General features: G+C 32.1%; 1 protein-coding gene across 24 annotated transcripts; it reads right to left on the bottom strand.

Annotated features, from left to right (window-relative positions):
• Nucleotides 1-1007: 1007 nt before the first annotated feature.
• On the bottom strand, nt 1008-7437 carry LOC142636419 (uncharacterized). 24 transcript variants are annotated; one of them, XR_012844308.1, is made up of 8 exons: nt 5502-6753; nt 4702-4898; nt 4528-4578; nt 3899-3990; nt 3567-3613; nt 3408-3470; nt 1402-2235; nt 1008-1297 (listed from the first exon to the last, which is right to left on the bottom strand). XR_012844308.1 is itself a non-coding variant. In XM_075810650.1 (8 exons), exons 7-8 carry the CDS (start codon nt 1967-1969, stop codon nt 1269-1271), a joined length of 597 nt encoding a protein of 198 aa, XP_075666765.1. In that variant the 5' UTR covers nt 1970-2235; nt 3408-3613; nt 4528-4578; nt 4702-4898; nt 5020-5094; nt 5502-5682; nt 6773-7433; the 3' UTR covers nt 1008-1268. The 24 variants fall into 24 exon arrangements, 18 of the variants coding, with proteins under 18 accessions (XP_075666765.1, XP_075666764.1, XP_075666761.1 ...); XR_012844307.1 differs by having other exon boundaries at nt 3408-3495; XR_012844306.1 differs by having other exon boundaries at nt 1402-1975; nt 2115-2235; nt 3408-3613; nt 5502-6751.
• Between the last annotated feature and the right edge of the window lie 12765 nt (nt 7438-20202).

A 20202-nucleotide genomic window follows, 5' to 3' on the forward strand; every position in this document is an offset into this window, starting at 1 on the left:
ACAGGTTCATTCATTTCAGCCAAGACAACTCTACTTCTAGGAGTAAAATTATTCGCATAGTCATTTTCCAAGAATTTGGCATTTGTGCTAATAAACACTTTATTATCCTTATGACTGTAGAATAAACCTTCAACTGTTCCTTTTGGATACCCTACAAAAAATACCACTTATGTTTTAGACTGTAACTTGTCAGACTTTCCTTTCAACACATGTGCTGGACAACCCCAAATGTGGAGATGTCTCATACTAGGCTTATGCCCATTCCACAACTCTACAGGTGTTTTAGGAATAGACTTCGAAGGTACTAAATTCAGAAGATACATTGCAGTATTTAAGGCATATCCCCAAAAAGAAATTGGTAGAGTCGAATAACTCAACATGGACCTAACCATATCTAAAAGAGTCCTATTCCTTCTTTCTGCTACACCATTTTGTTGTGAAGTTCCAGGTGCAGTCAATTGGGATATAATCCCATTTTCAGTCAAGTAATCCTTAAAATCACCAAGAAGGTATTCGTCACCTCGATCAGATCGAATGACCTTTATGTGTTTACCCAATTGATTCTCAACTTCAGCCCTAAACTCTTTGAACTTTTCAAAGGCTTCGGACTTCCATTTCATTAGGTACACATAACCAAATCTAGAGTAATCATCAGTGAAAGTAATGAAATACTCATAGCCACCTCTTGCTTGGATTGACATAGGACCACATACATCTGAATGTACTAGTTCTAGCAAATCTTGGGCTCTTCTACTCTTTGCATTAAAAGGTCGTTTGGTCATCTTACCTTCTAAACAAGATTCGCAAACTGGAAAACCATCAAAGTCCATGAGCTATAAAAGTCCATCTTTGATTAATCTTTGATTAGTCTTTGAATCCTACTTGAATTAATATGACCTAAACGCAAGTGCCATAGATATGCATCACTAGTAGAAGGAAACTTTCTCTTTAATGATTTCACATGAGACTTACTATCTAATTCAGAATTGTATAATTCATGCTTATCAGGAGTTAAAATATAAAGACCATCCACAATATTGCCAGAACAGATAAACACTTTATCATTCTTTATTACAACATTGTTTTTCAGGATAACACAATATCCATGTTTACCTAAGTAAGTTGTAGAAATTAAATTCCTACGAACATTAGGTACATACAAACAGTCTTCCAATATTAAAACTCTAGACTTAAAACGCAAATTAAACACTCCAACAGCTTCAACCGGAATCTTGCTCCCATCAGCCAAAGTAAGAAATAGTTCTCCCTCATTCAACTTTCTGGTCTCCTGGAACCCCTGCAAAGAATTGCAGATATGATTAGTACAACCTGAATCCACACACCAGAAATCTGTTGGATTCTGTACCAAACATATTTCAAGAATAAATGAACTTTTCATACCCTTATTCTTGGCAGCCTTGAATGTTGGACAATTCCTCTTCCAATGTCCTTTCTCACCACAATGGAAACACTTTCCTTTAGTTTTCTTTCCTTTGTTGGCAACCCCTAAGGCAATTTGTTTACCATCTTTCTTAGTGAAGTCCTTCTTCTTCTTCTTCTTCTTACCCTTACCTTTCGACTTAGGTTGAGAAGTAGAAGCTTCACCCACATTAGCTTCAACACTAGAAGTACCAAGGATGCCTTCCGCCGCCACTAACTCATTCATTAATTCAGAAAAAGAATAAATCTTTTTGTTCATATTATAATTGAGTTTGAATTCCTTGAATGATTCTGGTAATGACTGGAGTATCATATCCACTTGGGATTCTCCATCAATGTCGGCACCTAAAACTTCTAATGTGTTCAGATTAGCAATCATCCTAAGACAATGCTCCCTCACTGAACTTCCTGCAGCCATTTTGGTATTATAAATTTGCCTCATGGTTTCTTGCCTTGCAGAACGGCCTTGCTCACCAAACATCTCCTTCAGACTATGCATTATGTCCGAAGCAAGTTCTACATCCTGCATTTAATGCTGTAGAACATTTGAGATAGATGCTAGGATGTAGCACTTAGTGATCTCATTAGATTTCTGCCAACGATCATATCGCTGTTTTTCCTCAAGATGAGCATTTAATGAAGGAAAGTTAGGACATGGTTGAGTAAGCACATACTTGTGCTCTTCAGCAGTAAGAATAATGTCCAAATTTCTTTTCCAGTCAACATAGTTGGATCCAGTCAGTTTGTTTTGGTTAAGAATAGAAACAAGTGGGCTAAATGATGCCATGACAAAATCTGAAAATAATAAACATGAATATAATAAGTAAATTGGACATTATCAATTTAGCATAAAAGCATATAATATGGAAGCTTAATAAAACCATAAAATAATATATGTAACGACAACCCAATCTCATATTCAATATCCCTCAGCATAGAGTGAACATAAAATACTATAATTGATTGAGAACTATTCTCATTATTAGTGCTATCATGATAACTCTTATCAAACACTAATAATATGCCGTTTTAAATTTAGCCTCTAAGTAATAATAGTAAGAACTCAGCATAGAGGATACTATAATACTTAGTCTAGTGTATACCATTGTCTAGAATCATGTGTAACCGCATTTCATCCCTTTAACAGGCTTATTTTGTAGTACCATGATAAAACACCCTCCGCATGGAATGCAAAGCTCGAAACTAAGACAAGGTGTTTATCAAACCACTATAAACCAGGAAATTCAATCTTGTAAGGCCATAAAATAAATACTCTCCGCATGGAATGCTAAGCTCGAGGCAAAGACAGTATCTATTTCACACTACTATGAACTAACAATAGAGGCCGTGAGATCCAACCCTTATATCTCTCTCCCACTAGATATTTTAAAATAAAAGTTTTTAAGATGAAGAACCATAATAATGCTAGACACTTAAAAAAAATAATCCTAATCTCATTAGGAATAAATTTTATAATCCTATGCAACCGTAAAAAAAAAATGTTACACTTTTATCAACAATTAATTATTATAAAAGTATGCTTGTTACTTTTTTCCACATGCACTCAACCGTGGGTAAAAGGTACCTTGAGATAAATTTCAACGGTTTGTAAATGTTGAAATAATTCTTTTCTTTAATAAAAAAAATTTTGAATGCACTTTTTCTTATTGATCAAAATTTAATAACCTGATTCAAAACATAAATGTAAATGCAAATGTTCAATTCCAAATTGAATTACATCAGCCAATCAACTACCCTTTTAACACAATGAAACAAATTGTACAAATCTACATAACTCAACTACTCTGTCTATTGTCCTTTACATTTTTAAATTTGAAACATGAATCACTACTTGCTACACAAAACCTGTTTTGAATAGTACACTTAAAAAATATTTACAATAGCCAATCCTTGTACACTAAAAGGTATTTGGAGAGTTCTTGTTTGCTGCATAATTTGCTACATACCTTCATCAAGATCATCACCAACTTCATAACTTCTCAAGGTTCTACTAGCATCAACAACATCCTCTTTGTATTTGATGGAATATTGTACCTAGCATTATTTTCTTTTCACTTCAAACGCCAGGGAAAAGGAAATATAAGGATTAGGTGAAGAACACATACATCTCTCTAAGGAAATATGAGGATCTAGGTGAGCTTCAAAGTCAAATCTGCAAAATGAAGGCATTTGACATATCATCAAAGATGAATTCAAATCATACAGATTGAAATATTAATGTGCATTAAGAATTTGGTAGTGCCAAGCAAAACTTGTGCACGTGCACAAACACAAAAGGGAAGGTTAAGCACATAAATATTCTCAGCTCAACTAAACCGTAAGTCCAATAAAACAGGGGTAGGTTCAATTGCAAATAAATACTACAAAGAAGAAATAAAATTCAAGAGGAAGACTTTGACATTGTAAGATTACTGGCAGAAACAGATTAGACAACAACCTTTCAAGATCATATCCTCCCACTCCCAAAACAAAGTCCATGTCAACAAATCCAAATTTAGCTAGCTTAATTTGTGCAATCCCATTGATATGCTGGCACAAAGAACCAAAAGTGAAAAAGTTGTAAGATAAAAGTAACTCTTAGATAGAAAGGTAATGCACAGAACTCAATGAAACAAAGCAAAAAAAGCTGCAACTAAAAGATGGTACAGAAAGAAATGACATATTACCAATCCATGTAGCACCAATTATTAATTGTAACTTCATGACATCAGACCATACTATGAAGTTTATCATGTCCCACATAAAGGGCGTGTTTTTATGTGTGTACTTTTCTAATCTATAATGACCTTGCACTCCTTTTCTTGATTGATGAGCATGTGATCTTCAAAAATGTATGCATGATACATCAGTACATCACATGACTCTAATTTCTCCACAGGGGAGCCAACCTACATTTTTGCTTCCAGTGCATCCTCTTCCGACAACCACCCTACATCTTTTGAATTGGGGCGAGAAGGACCAACCCATCCCAAACAACCTACCACCTGTATCTCTTCTCTCCTACTTATCAGGCCCTCACTACTTAACAAACTAAACAGAGCATTCATATACAACAGAAAAACTTACCTTGATTTTCTTAGTCGGTACCTCCAACTCAGCCTTACTGACTAAATCTATCTGCCAATATGGGAAAAAATCTAATTAATTTGGGCGGCCAAAATAGATTAATAGTAGACATACATCTCTTCGCAACAGAAAACTTAGAACCATAGCATTTCAAGGCAAGAAATCAAAATTCACCTTGTTGAAAATAATACAGTTGGCATAGGCAACTTGTTCTACCGCCGCATTCACCACAAATCTTGGTTTGACTTCATTCAAATGTTGCATGGCATGCTTCGAGTCAACCAAAGTAACAACTCCATCTAGTTTCAAATAACGTGAAACCAGTTCATCGCTACAAAATGTTTCTATAACAGGAGCTGTCTTAGCAAGGCCTACAAAAAAGATTCCAAGAATTAAAAAGTAGCTTTCAGTACCTGCACTTGATGGAGTTAGTAAACTCCGAGGTTTCACCTCTCTTTTTTTCCCCTAAAATAACATCCATAAAAGACAAACCCAAGGGATAGCATAATCGGCTAGAGACCACGCCTCATAAGTGGAGTCAACAGTTCAAATCACTCCTTCCCCCTCCTGTTGGAGCCAAAATTTACTTTTAAAAAAAAAAATCCATAAATGGCATAACATCATACTAAAGGAATGACAAGAGCTATTCAGCAAATCTTCAAGATCAAGAACAAGAAGCCGTTGAACATGAGGTTTATAAATTCAACAAAGAAAACTGGTGAAGATTTTTTTTATATACATATCCTTTCATCTTCTTTTTTATAATAAGTTCTAATTTTCATCTTTTTTCTTATTTTGATGAAAGATCCACTTGGAATTCATACCAAATGAGATTCAACTTATGCTTCAAGATTGATACCTCTATACTAATCAGTCATTTTAGAATTTGAGTAAATACATAAAATAAAACCTCCACCCCCACTGCTTACATAAAAAATGATAATTGGCATTGCAAAGGTATTAATGTAAAATACCTGTTGTTTCTATAACAATATGATCAAATTTGTCCCATTTTTCCTTAACTAACTTCAAAAGCATTTTAACAAGATCTCCTCGCACAGTACAGCATAGGCAACCATTATTAACCATGATAATGTCTTCAAATACAGAGGAATGACTAGCAACCAATGATCCATCAATATCCATTTCACCAAACTGCATTGATAGTAATCAAATCACTAAGAAAGTACAAGAAAAACCTCAGCACTCTCAGCAAATAATTCTCAGCCCTTTAATAATAAAAAATTAAAAAATAAACTCTCTAGTAAGGAAGTAAAAGAACACTAGATATTTGCATGCTCACTTCCTTAACATGAGTCTTCTAACCAAATTACGCTATCTGAGTCTTCAAACATAGGAACTATATGTGACAGACCAGAAGGTCTCCATAATTAATGCAGGGAGCATAACCAAGATTATTTTGGAATTTATTATTTCAGATTTTCTTTATCTCATGGGACTGAATTATTTTAAATTTTTCATTTTTATTTTTCAGCTTCTTAACAGCATACACCCTTTGAGCATTCTAGTTAATTACAAATTACTGGTGTAGTAAACTGCCCATATCACTTTAGCATTCTACCAAGTCCAAGTCAAATAAAACCTTCCTATCAAATTCAAAAGATACACTAATAATGGGTTTTCCGATTCTTGCATAAGCAATGAAGCTTCCAAGGATTAATAAAGTGCCTAAAAAGGATTTAGCTTTCAAGGGAAGTATCACACCCGTGTTTTCTAAACAAAAACTTATCATAAACCTCTCATAGTTTGAACCATCTTCCAACTCAAGATACAAGTTTACATTCTACAACCATCATTGCCATTGGTAACATGAATTCGTGATTCAGCCAACAAAAAACAAAGTATCTAATAATAAAAAAAGGCAAGTCAGTATAAAAAAAAATGCAAGTCAGTTTCATTCTCAATGCTCAGTACCATATATTGCACATATGCTGATAATTAAATGGTAAGAATATCCTTCTACATATTCAATCTCAAGAATTATTTCATAAAAATTAACAAAATTCATTATTAAAGCACATTTGATGGGAACCAAAAAAGCAATAAAGCACACCCCAATATCAACCAATCACTATAAAGTAACAAAAAAAAAAAAAAAAACTACTATGATCACTAATCCGGCAGAAAATAAGTGAACGCTATAGAATTCCAATTAATAATAATAAGAATAATTGAAACTAAGGATTAGTTATGGAACAAAGAAAAAAAATTAGAAGAAACTTACATTATTAGCTTGACCATCCTTTGTAGTAGACTCTGAAACAAAACACAAAGCCAAAGATACAAAAACCTATATATAGGCATATACACAGGAAGAGGGAGAGAGAGAGAGAGAGGGAACCTTGGTGGTTTGGGGAGAGAGGAAGTGAGGGAGAATTTAAATATTCACCCTAAAATTTTCCCAAGAACCAAACATTACAATTTATAATCAAAACATGAAAACGCACCGAATTTGCCTCTATTGAAGCATCGAGACGAATCAAGCAAAATGATCTTTGTGTCGCAGTGGCGATTGAGCTTGGAACCCCAGAAATTGGGGGAGATTAGATGAGGTAGGCGAAGAGTAGAGGAGTTGACTGAATACTTCGCCTTCGATCTTGTGAGTGACGATGAGACAGAGCTCGATCTTGTGAGTGACGATGAGACAGAGCCATCGCGTTGAGAGACCAATAGCTATGCAATTGCCATGACCTAGAGCTTCGAAATTTCCATGATTGAGAGCTATGAAATTAGCTTTGAAATTTCTAAGTTTTGTGTGAGAGAGATTTGAGCTACTAGAGAGAAAATGAGAAACTGTGAGAGCTATCTATAAAACTTTGATTTGTTCTGTAGCTTTATTTAAGTTTCGTGTTTCTAATTTTCAACACTGACAACCGTAGATAAAAGATGTAGTTTATCTTCTACATTCATCAAGCCCATGGATAAAACTTCTATTTTTTTTATATTTTTTTTTACACTTGTTTCAACAGTTGTGCCAATTTGGAAATAAGTAGGTTAATTTCCTTATTTTGATCAACAGTTGAGTACAACCATAGAAACTTAAGGGTTTTATTAACATTTTTTAGTAACCGTAGATAAAAAAAAAATGTTGAAAAGACTCAAGTTTGTTGTAGTAATACTAGCTTTTTCCATCCAAGAAACAATGAAAGAGATTAAATTGACATGACACTAAAAAAGTTAAGTACCAAATTGACACAATTGAAAAGTTAAAAATTAAATTGAGATATGGTGTAGAGGATAAGAACTAACTTTGTAATTTACCCTAAATTGTAATATATCTAATCTTTATATAGAGTTGGCTCAAAATAAAATTGCAGTAAAGCAAGCACATCACATGGGGTTTGATTTAAACGTTGGCAAAGCCAAATCTGTCCATTTTTATGTGTGTGTATGTTTTAATAAGTTGTTCATTTCATTTCGTTTCAATGTACAATTATTTTTACACTAATAAAATGATAAATAAGTTCATTTAAACACGTGGATTGCATTATATTTTCTAAATCTATGTTTTGTTGTATTTTATTTTATTAAGTTTTAGGGTAAATTATAATTTTAACTAAATTGGTATATTTTGGTAATCCGTATAATTGATAGAAATAGGGCTAAAGACATAAATGTTTTTACAATATTTTTACAAACAATTAATATGATTTTAGCATTCTCCAAATGATAATTGATAAGCAAAAGTGTGATGTTAGTAAAAATATCACACTTTTGCTTACCAATAATTATTTAGAAAATACTAAAACTACATCAGATGTTTGTAAAAATATTGTAAAAGAGTTTGTAGAGTTTTTGGTTGTAATATTACTCATAAAAACTTGATAAGGTGGAAAAAAAAATCAAGGCAAGTAGTCCAATTAATCACAAAATGTAACTGTCATATATATCACAATGACAAGTTAGACATCCTACACAAATATTTTTGTCAAAAGTTTGCACAAAATTAACAGAAAAAAAAAAAATCCATTAAATTTCAACTTCCATTAAATGTTGTATTTAAGTGTTCAACATTTTCTCATTATTTATGATTTTTTAAAATTAAAAATACAATTAATTATTTAAAAAATTCCATTTTTTTTTAAAAAGGCATTAAATCAATGAAGACACTGAGAAATTTTCTTAACAACCAAAAAAGAAAGAAAGAAAGGAACAGCCCAATCAATCCAAACGCATGGCCAAAATCCAGTCATTCGCAATCCATTCAAACTGTTAAATTTTTTTCTTTACTTTATCTTCTTAAAAAAAAAATCATCTTTTTGATATTTTCTCAACTCTCTTATGATCTTTCTTGCATTTTCTTGGTAACCAAATGGAAATTTCATCTGCTGAAATTCAACTATAGATCCAAGAATCACACATCTCACAGATCTCATAAATAATTCAGGTCATTGACCAAAATTGAAATAAATAAATAAATTGGCCCAAACGGATTCTTCATGAACATACAGCCCAGCAACAATATGTTGATGCAAGGTGAAATAAGTTCAAGAAAAACAAAATGGTCTTCCATGGATTCAGGTCCTACTTCTCAGTAGCAAAGACAAAGTGAATCAACATCGAAGTGAATCTACCTGTATGCTTGGAGGACCGTCATGCCGTTCGGGATTTTCACTACCTGCCTGTCCACAAACACTTCGATTGTGTAGTCCAGGTTTGGGAAATGGATTTAGGCCCCGGCCACTGGTTGTGCATTCAAATGAAAATTCAAAGTTGTAAAAATAGAATTCATTCAAACTGTTAAGTTTTTTTTTTTTTTTTTTCAAAGAAAATATCTTAGTGTTCTTCATTAATTTAATGCTTTTTAAAAAAAAAGAAATTATGGAAAAATATATTTTAATGATTAATAGGATTTTTTAATCAAAAAAATTAGAAAAAAAAGGGAGAAAATTACGGACAATTAACAGCAACCTTAGATGAAAGTTGACAAAAAAACCTTCATTGAATAAAGTTGAAACTTATAAAAATCAATTGAACCACAGTAAAAGTAGTTGCCTAAAATGAATCTTGATGAAACTTTTTCTTTAGAAGAAAAATATTGGTGAAACTTGGTGGGTGTTAATTGCATTTTTACCAAAAATAATAATAAAGAATAAAGAATTCTCTTGTATGGGACATAAGAAATGGTCCATACTAAATTGAACAAACAAGATCAAGTTTCGGATATATAATAAAGACATGAAATGGTAAATTTATAACATGCTAAAAGCTTTGATCATCACTTCTTTTTTTTTCTCCGCAACGTAACAAAGGAGAGTTCATGTATGGTTTTCTTTTAAAGTTCAAATAATTTTTTTTTAAAATTTAATTTTGGAGGGAATTTTTTTTTAAAAATTGACATACTTAAGGTTTTTGTCAGAGGATTATGACATGGTATAATCTCAATAATTTATTTTAAAATGAAATATTAAGATTTAAAAAAAAAAAACTATATGGTAGAGTAGAGGATCTTGATTCGAAATACAAAGATACTATTACAAAAAGCTTAGCATTTGCTTTCTAAATTAAAATTTGTAACTAATTTAAAACAACATTGTTTTGTTACAAAAAGGGGGAAAAAAATTAAAACGAGACTCATTGGCTTTCGAAAAATTATCTTATAAACTTTTATGTACAAAATTACAATCCAATATTAAGTATATATATTTATACAATTTGTTTATCTGTAATATAGCTAATGTGACATAATCTCAACCATATATTTTAAAAAGAAAAGTCAATTAAGATTAAAAGAAACATATATCGTAGAATAACCTAGGAAATCTAAAGGATCTTGATCCAAAATAGAGAGAATTTTGTTATGAAAAGCTTAATATTTGCATTCTAAACTAAAATTTGTAACTATATTGTTGGGTTATAATATATTGACCCGGTTAATTAATTTAATTACCCAAGTTGATTAATTAGGTTAAATTAGATGCAAATTGTAGAGGCACCAACAAATCACCAAATAAACTAAATGCAGTGGAAATTAAAATGACACAGTGATTTATTAACGAATAGAAAAAAACTTCTCGAAAGGAAAAAACCCCCACTGGGTGAATTTACGGTCCCTACTCCAAAAAATCTACTAATCAATAATCAAGCGGTTACAAGTATGAGGAATCTTACCACTACCTTGACCTATCCCAAAATACCAACTTACAATTGAACCTTTGCTCCAATACTCAATTGGACTTGATCTTGTAGCACACTTCTTTCTTTTGTTGCACAAATCTCCAATTTGTGACTAACTCCTTTACATGGATCCTAGTACTTGAGTAACTCTAGTAACTTAAATGATCATTGTTGGCTGTAAAGTTCTTCACTTCATAAACAATGAAAATCAAGAAGCACTTGGTTACAAAACCCTAAGATGCAAAAATGCAGTCGCTTCTCACAAAGTGTATGAGTTCTGGGTCTCTATTTCCTTGTCTGGTGACTTCTAAAATAAGCCTTATATATGACTAGGGTTGTAAGAAGAGAAACCTTAATAATTCAAGTCATCGTGGGCCGAATTTTAAATCTGAGATTTCTAAAATCATAATTCTTAATAGATTGAGCTTGTGTTGAGCTTGTGTCGAGCTTCTCTATTAATCCTTGATAGCAGCATCTGTCGAGCTTATGTCGAGACTTAATGAAACAATTTTTCTTTACTTGTTTCTTGGATCAACCTTCATGTCTTTAATGATACTACTTGATATGTTTAAATAACATACTCCTTGATACACTAAACTCAATTTAGATCTACCCAATTACAAGTATAGTTATGTCAAAGGATCAGCCAATTATATAGAAAACATGACCCTAACATAAATTAAGAAAATGACATTATTTTGCCATAGAAAGGGAAAATTTAAAATTACCTTCCAAAAATTATCTTATAAACTTATTTAGAAACTTACACAATCTTAATTTCAAGTCTTTATAAGTATATGTTTATACATATGTACATATAAATTATATATACTAGTGTGTAGCATCGTGCATATGCACAAATCTAATTAAAAATAATTATAATATACAGTTTAAATTATACATTGTATTAGCTTACAGTTTTTTTAAACCATACATTTCTAAAATATGTAATGGTTTCTCATTGATATATATATATATATATATATATATATATATATATATATATATATATATATGATTTAGTATATAATTGGTTTTATATTATTATATAGATATAGACTAATCGCTAACCCGTGTGATGCGTGAGAATAGCTACTGCATGAGTTTCAAGGAAAACAAAACCGTTATTTTTTAGTTGTAGTAAGCAAAAATGCATGAAATTAAAGAAAAAATGATATTGAAAGAAGAAGCACAAAGTTTGATTAGTTATGCAGAAGAAAGCAATGTTGTTTTATTTATTAGTTTTTTATGGGAAATAGCAAGAGATGGAATGTTGTGTCTCTAGTTTAGCTTGTATCGTATATATAAGATAAGTTGTAATATATATATATGTGTGTGTGTGTGTGTGCGCGCGCGCGCGCGTGTCAAAAGGTGTCTATTGAAAATCTTATAACCCTTCAAATTCGGTATACCAAAAAGTGTTTATTGAAAGGTCATAATCTTTCATATTGATATACCAAAAGGTGCCTATTGATTGAAAAAGTGTTTATTGAATGAAAATGTGTCTATTGACTGAAAATGTTTTTACTGAATGAAAATGTGCTTATTGACCAAAAATGTGTATCTGTCTATGAACAAAAATGTGCGTATTGAATGAAAAGATGTCTATTGACCAAAAATGTGTCTACTGAATGAATAAGTGTCTATTGACCAAAAAGATGTATACTGAAAAATGAAGAAAAAAATGCACAATTGTTCAGTGTTTTTAAATGTATATATGGCATTAATTCTCCTGTATTCTGTTTTTCTTTTTCTTTTTGGTCGACCTATAAAAAAAAAAAAGTCCTCTCTCTCTCTTTCTCAAGTGTAATTATTTATTGTTGTTATGCATCCAACCATTGAGAACCCTTTTATCAACCCCAATCTTATTGGCCAAAGACTGGTTATTGTATGTGGGATCCTCCATTTGATTTCAGGGTACTGACTCTGAATTTTGAATTCTGATTCAACCATTTATTTCCTCACGCCACTATTCCTTGGTACTGTCTCCCTCATTTGCTTTACTAAATCAGGTACAACTTAATATAGGCGTGCTTCACACTTCTCTATATATAATCTTCTTCTCCTGTATTTTTTTGGTGAATTTTATTGTTTTATAAGTTTTGTATCGTAGATGTTTCATAATCGAAGTTAAAAGTTTCCTTCTAGAAGGGCTATCTATGACTTTTTTTTTTTTTTTTTCTGGTGCATACAATTGAATTTTGATCAATACCATTTTTTTTAATGTTAGGGTTTCTTGAATGAAAAGGTGTCTGCTAACCAAAAATGTGTCTATAGAATGAAAAGGTACCTATTGAACAAAAATGTACTTATTGAATGAAAATGTGCCTATTGAATGAAATCGTGCATATTGACCAAAAATATGCTTATTGAAAAATGAAAAGGTATAACTGTTTGATGTTTTTAAATATATACATGAATTTAATTTTATATAGCCGCGTGGCGTAATGATAAATGGTCAACAAATGTTTTGCTTTTATATTATACTAGAAGGTTGCCCGCGCGTTGCACTGATAATGTTATAAACGTTTATGTAAAATGGTTTTTCAAATTTTTGTACATAAATTATAACATAAATGGTGGATATTTTCATTGCTAAAATCACCTACAATTATAGTAGAAACTTCAAAGTATGTAGGCATATTTTGTTGTCTACCATCAGTTGATCGTAAACCAATTAAGTGCAAGCATACATTATGCATATCAAACTCCTTGAACCTGCCCCCTGTCATACGAAATGTCTAACAAAGGCGTTGACCCTATGAAGCATCTTCAGTTGATCGTAAACCAATTAATTGCAAGCATACATTATGCATATCAAACTCCTTAAACCTGTCCCTTGTTATACGAAATGTCTAACTAAGGCGTTGACCCTATGAAGTATCTTCAGTTGATCGTAAACCAATTAATTGCAAGCATACATTATGCATATCAAACTCTTTGAACCTATCCCTTGTCATACGAAATGTCTAACTAAGGCGTTGATCCTATAAAGCATCTTCAATAATATTATAACTATAGCAGTGCTAAGGTTGCATAGTGATTCATGTTTAGGCAAAGCAACAAACATACTATGATATTGTCAAGGCTCTTGCGGACAGCCGTACATGATACTTGACCAATAAATAAATAAATAAAGCAAGTAGTTTCAATGATGGTTGAGGTAGACATTATTCAACATATTTAACAATTTTTTAACCACCGCACACCCTTGGTGCGATAGTCACTCCACAAGTATAAGTGCTTGTGGGGTGTGGGGGGTAAAAGCCGGGGTTCAAGTCTCCAAGAGGGACCTTCACACACATATATACTTAAATTATGCTAAAGTAGAAGTTCTATCTTCTACTAAAAAAAAAAAACAATTTTTTAACAAAGGTGTACCAATATAATATATTTAACAATATTTTAATACCATTTTGAGTTTATATAGATTCTAGGCTATCCTTCAAATAATGGAGACACCACATAATTTTTTTCTACCCACTTAGTTCTTAATTTGTACATTTAGGGTTCTATTGTTTCTTTCTTTGTTCTTATTTTTAACAATTGAGTTTCTATCATTTAGTAGGACATAGAATATGTGTAGATTGTGGTGATTATTTTCAAACTTTGCTACCAAATAATACTTAACCCCTCAATAGGTAAAAGAAAATTATTCACCTAAAAATAATTTCTTTCTTACCCGTAGCTAATTTAATTTGTTTCACTCATGTCAATTATATAGGTTGCTACATCATACAACCAAATAAAAATTATAAATTTTCTGTCAAGCATTTTATCAAATACTATGGATTCAAAATAAAATATATGATTATTCTTGGGCTCTTTGCACTTTGAATCCCACAAAAGTTTTGCCTCCATTGGCGCTTTGAATGTGACCCAATCCATAGAGATACATGTGTTTGTGCTCCGACTACATGTGGCTTGGAGGAGCTTGATTTATTGATTAAGCTTCTTCCTCATTGATCTTTCTACCTGCCTAACAAAACCAGATTATTTGCTCAACTTGTCTTTGCCTTAGTGTCTAAATATTACCCAATTCAACTAATTTTCTTAATCATACTCTCATGTAACATATTTAAATCACTCACCAAAAGCCAAATCACAAATTACAAAAATAGTGTGGCTTAGTAAAAATCTCAACCAGTAAACAGTTCAAATGAAAAGAAACAAACCACCATCTAGTTCGATTATCAAAAACCCATTACCAAACAATAGCAAAGAATGAACAAATTGAGTATTAGTATTTTGTACATCTTAGATACTGAAGAAGGGTTTGATAAATTAGGGGTCGGTGGCTTTTTCTCCTTGGGTTTAGTGACTTTAGTCCCCAGCCAAAACATGGTAAAGTTGAAGCTTCAATCTACCAAAGTCTGTCTTCCCTTAAACATTGCAAACTGCAAACTCAGTATCCCAAATAAAATTTTGAAAAAAAAATTGAAAGAAAGAAACAAAGAGAGAGAGTTGGCAATATTTATTTATTTACATACACTAAGAAATGAGCTTTTGTCCACGAACTCAAAGAGAAATCGTTGATCCATCAATATATAATTTTCAAAAAAAACAGGTACAATAGTGTGCGTTCAATTGAAAGGGGAAGTGAAAGAGTTTTTTGTTTGTGTTTTTGCTAGAAGAAGTGAAGAGTTAAGACTTAAGAGACGTAGAAAGAACTGAAGAGTTAAGAAAGAGAATGAATGAAATTTAAAAAATTTATGATGGGTTGATCTCAACGGAAATTACTTGGAAAGTGTAATATTATTATAAAGGTGTAATAGTGCAAAGTTTGGTCTCACTTTGGCAGGTGCTTATCCATAGTGTGCATTTAAATTTGAACAGGGCAGTGAATTTTTTTTTTTTTTTTGTCCGGAAGAAGTGAAGAGTCTTTTTTTTTTTTTTTTATTTATTTTTTTTTTTTATGGAAAGAAGTGAAGAGTTAGGAGAGAGGAAGAAGTGAATTGATTTTTGATGAAGCAATAAGTGCAAAACATAAAAGCTGCATTGTTTAAATTTTTGAGGTTGGAAAACATCATTTCATAATAAAGATGATAGCAAAGAATTCATATAGAGTGCCACATGGCAGAACCTCATGCACTCTTGCATGAAGTCTCTGCTTATATATATATATATATATATATATTGATATTGATTATATTATATTATATTATATATATATATATATATATATTAGAGGGAAAAAATTAGTGAAAATCTGTAAATAATAAGCAAAAATATATTACTATCAGATATTTCATTCAATTAGAAAAACAATCCTACTAAAAAAAAAATAGAAAAACAAAAAAGGACACCCAAACATAAGTGAAAATTTTGATCCTCATTATCATTTTTCTTTTTTGATTAGAAACCATTTTTCTTTTTCATTCTATAGATGTATGTATGCTTTACGCTTTTACTGGTTCGTTGTTTAATTATGTGAACTATTCAAAAAAGAAAAACAAAAAATTGTTTTTTGGTTTTTTTTAATAAATTAATAATTGACGGTATGAGAATTTTTAAACCCTAAAAGAAGCAAGAGATGATAGTTGTTGAGCTACATGCCTACATGGTTCTTAGCTACATAACTCTTTTAGAAAACAAAATATTGATTGTTCCATAAAAACTCATGAGGGACAGTGTTTTTGGAACATGATATTTAAGATAGTTTTCAAAGTCATTTGCACATAAATGATAGATATATTTGTGTTTGTGCTATTGTTGAATTATTGGGCCTTGGTAATGCAATTTGTGACTTTAGGAAAATTTTTATGGGAATAAAGAAAAAAAAACACTAATGTTTTGACAAATTTTTCTATTTCTCATAAAAGTTGTATTAAAATATTCCTAAAATGATTCATTAATAGTTGTCATAAAAGCATCACAAGTTAATGATTCATTAATAATTTTCATAAGAGCATCACATGTTAACATGATCCATTTTAACAAATTGATATTTCAAATCATGTAAAATAGGAGGCAATGAAGATGAAGTCAAAGGTGAAGCCACCATCTTCTTCAATATTTGCTTATGGTTACTATCTCTTGTATTTCTTCCTCGTATCATTTGACATTTCAAATGCTGAAACTGCTACTGTAATACCCCATAATTTTGATACCAATTTAATTATTATATGTAAATTAGAAAAGAAGCCTACAATTAAATGGATTTAATTGAATTGGGCCTAAGATATTAAAAATAAGATAAATACTATGAAATATGAAGCCCAAGTGAGGTGGCATAAGTAAATATATGGGCCTTGATAAGCTTTTAAAAACCCTAGCCTTTTACCTCTTAAGATACACGTATATATATAAAAGATTTTCTTTTGTTTTAGCCGCAACGCACAGTTGAACAATTTATTTTGTTCTGCTTTGCAGCTGAATGTGAGACTGCAGCAGGTATGGTTTCCTTTGATTAGCTCTAAATTTAGGAAGTTGAACATTCAATGGCTAGACTTGTCCCACATTTGCAGGAAGAGCCGTGCTTGAAATTACTTCAGTAGGTAATAGGATATTAGGCATCACTTTATAAAACCTAACCTATCAATATATTAAAAGAAAGCTAACCTACAGCTACTCACACTTTTGGATAGTCTAACCATGTTGTTTGGCTAGTCTAGTTTATTTAATGCCTTTATAACTTTTGGATATTTACAGTGCTTTTGTTTAATGCTTTCAAGTAAACTCAGTTTTTTTTTTCTTTAGTACTATTTTGTATCTTCGTTTTTATAGCTGTTTATTGATGCTTACTGTTTTCTATTGCTTATAGCCGTAGTTTCTTTAATGCATCATGTGTTTGTTGGATATGCAATTGATTTTAGCATTGCTCTTAATTGCATTGCGTGTCGTGTCCAAATGATCATTTACTTGATAAATGTTCATTGTGGTTATTTTCTAATGACAGTTCATGTTTGATCAAGTTATAATTTATATCTTACATTTAAATTGGCAACGTGATTGCATTTTACTTGTTCTTTATACATGCCTTGTATTCTACTTGTCTTGTACTTAATGAAGTTTATTTGTTATGTGCAAGTGTTTCAGGATACAGATGTATATGGTTCAAGTTCTTCACAGCCTTTAGATTTAGGTGCAAGTGAGTTTTGTCTATGTTTCTAAACACACGTTTAAGTCTAGAGTCCGTTTAGGGGTTTTGTCACAGAATAGCCAAAGGGGGAGATTGTAAAGTTGTGATTTCCAACTATTTTGTGTTGGCTTTAATTCTGTTCCAAATTTGATTGTAATTTCTTCAATCATTTTTCCCTGTATGTATATGGGTTTAATTGTAAGGGATGAGTGTGAGAGATCGGTGAAAATCGAGCTTCAAAAGTTGATCAAGTGGAGCGATTGGCTCCCAACTGTCTCGCGAGAAGCAACCCACAAAAGAGTCATGTGTAGAACACGTGATTGGAAGATGAAGAGTCATGTCAGGCTATCTTTTTCGCAACTGTCTTGCAAGTAAGGCCAACTCGTGAAGAACCCGCGAAAGTCTCTGTTTGGCAATGATAGGCCAAAAACGTATTGACCCCTTGCGATAGATTAATTGATTAATTAGTCAAGTTTAATTAATTAATCAAATTAACATGCAAAATAGTGGCAACACTAAATTACCAAATAACTAAATATGCAGCGGAAATTAAATTGATACGATGATTTGTTTACGAATGGGGAAAATCTACAAAGCAAAAACCCCACCGGGTGATTTTAAGGTCACCATTCTAAAGAATCCACTATTATAAAAACAAGCGGTTACAAGTAAAGGAATTCCAGTACCTTATACCAACCTATAGTTGAACATTTATCCCAATACCCAATTAGACTTGTTTTGTATTGACAATCTCTCATTGCATTGTGCGGCTCCCAATACGTGACTAACCATAAGATGCGTGGATCCTAGTACACAACTTGATCACCAACTTGAGAAGGATATTGGCTGCAAAGTTCTTCAGTTCATCAACCGATGAAGATCATGAAGTTGCTTGGTCACAAAACCCTACGGTGTACAAACACAACAGCTTCTTCAAAAACTAGGGCAAACTAGGTTTCTGGTCACACCTTTCTTCACACTTATGGAATTATGCTCTTGTACAATTGTGCAACCTTTGAAGACCCTTACAATAATCCTTATATATATTTAGAGTTGTGAGAAAAGAAAGCCTAAATACATGCTCACGGATTGGATAAAAAACAACTCTGAAAAACTGAGTTTCATAAATCTTGATAGATAGCCATCTATCGAGATAACTGTCAAGCCACGAACTTCAGCAACTTTTAAACCTCGATAGATACTAGCTGTCGAAATTTAAAATCTAGCATTTTCTTACTTGATTTTTGGACAGACTTGCATGGCTTTAACACTTAAACTTGAAACCTTGTTCCTTGAAATATTAAACACATCCTAAATCTACCCAATTACAAGTAAAATGCGTTTTGTCAAAAGATTAGCCAATTACATAAAATATTGACATATGTTCCTAAAATGAATCACATATGTCCTAACAATCTCCGCCTTTGGCAGTCCGTGACAAAACCACAACAAATAAATGAACATATGAAAGAAGTCATAAATCACTCAACTCATACTCATTTGTTAAGTACAATAAAATCTATCTTAACACAAACTATTGAAAAACTTTGCAAGAAGAGAGTTCATGGCAATTAGACTTTGACAACCTATATTTCTGAAACACTTTAAACAAAACTCATCAAGGTATCTTAGTGTGAGATAGAAATAAAAGATTGCATACAATAAATAAGAAATATGTGTATAAAAAGAGAAAAAAAAAACAACACATGAAGAGATAGATGAAAGAACTGTAATAACAACCTCAAATATATATATATATATATATATATATATATATATATTAACAAGTACAAGGTTTTCTATCATAATATGATCACAAGATCTAAGGTACATGAACAATGTATCTAAAATAGAGAGAAAAGAAATAGATACATAGAAATCCTCATTACATCCCTCAAAATATAAACACTCCCCCTATCTCCTAAACTAACCCTCCCCTTATAAGTATGACCACTCTCATCTCAAAACTACTCCCCCTTTTTGTCACGAGTGACAAAGGGGTAAATAGATCAAGTAGACATCTCATCATCACTAGGTAAGCCAACATCATCAACATCATCACTGCCGGAGCCATCGTCACTCTCATCCTCGGACACCAATGGAGATGGAGAAGAAGCAACCATGAAACCACCCATGACAGCTTGTCATCATGCAATACGACCAATATGGGTGTTCACCTGACACAACTCATCACTGAGTGTGTCAAGGCGAGCATCCATGTCCACAAGCTGTGCCATGATGGCCTCAAGTGTCATGCCACCCGTTGAAGACAAAGGAGCGGAGGTGGATGGAGCGGTAGAAGCTAGAGGAGCAACTGTCGCGGTCCGAGTCTGCCTCGAGCGAAGCTGTGCAAAACTCTGATTAATGGTAGTGGCCTCAATGGCACATATTAACGTGAAGTGGGGAGACTGAAGATAGGAGACAAAAAAATGGCAAACAAGCCGCGTGATAACCGA

The sequence above is a fragment of the Castanea sativa genome, chromosome 5 (genome assembly GCF_040712315.1).
Source record: "Castanea sativa cultivar Marrone di Chiusa Pesio chromosome 5, ASM4071231v1".
In the NCBI taxonomy this organism is placed as follows: domain Eukaryota; kingdom Viridiplantae; phylum Streptophyta; class Magnoliopsida; order Fagales; family Fagaceae; genus Castanea; species Castanea sativa.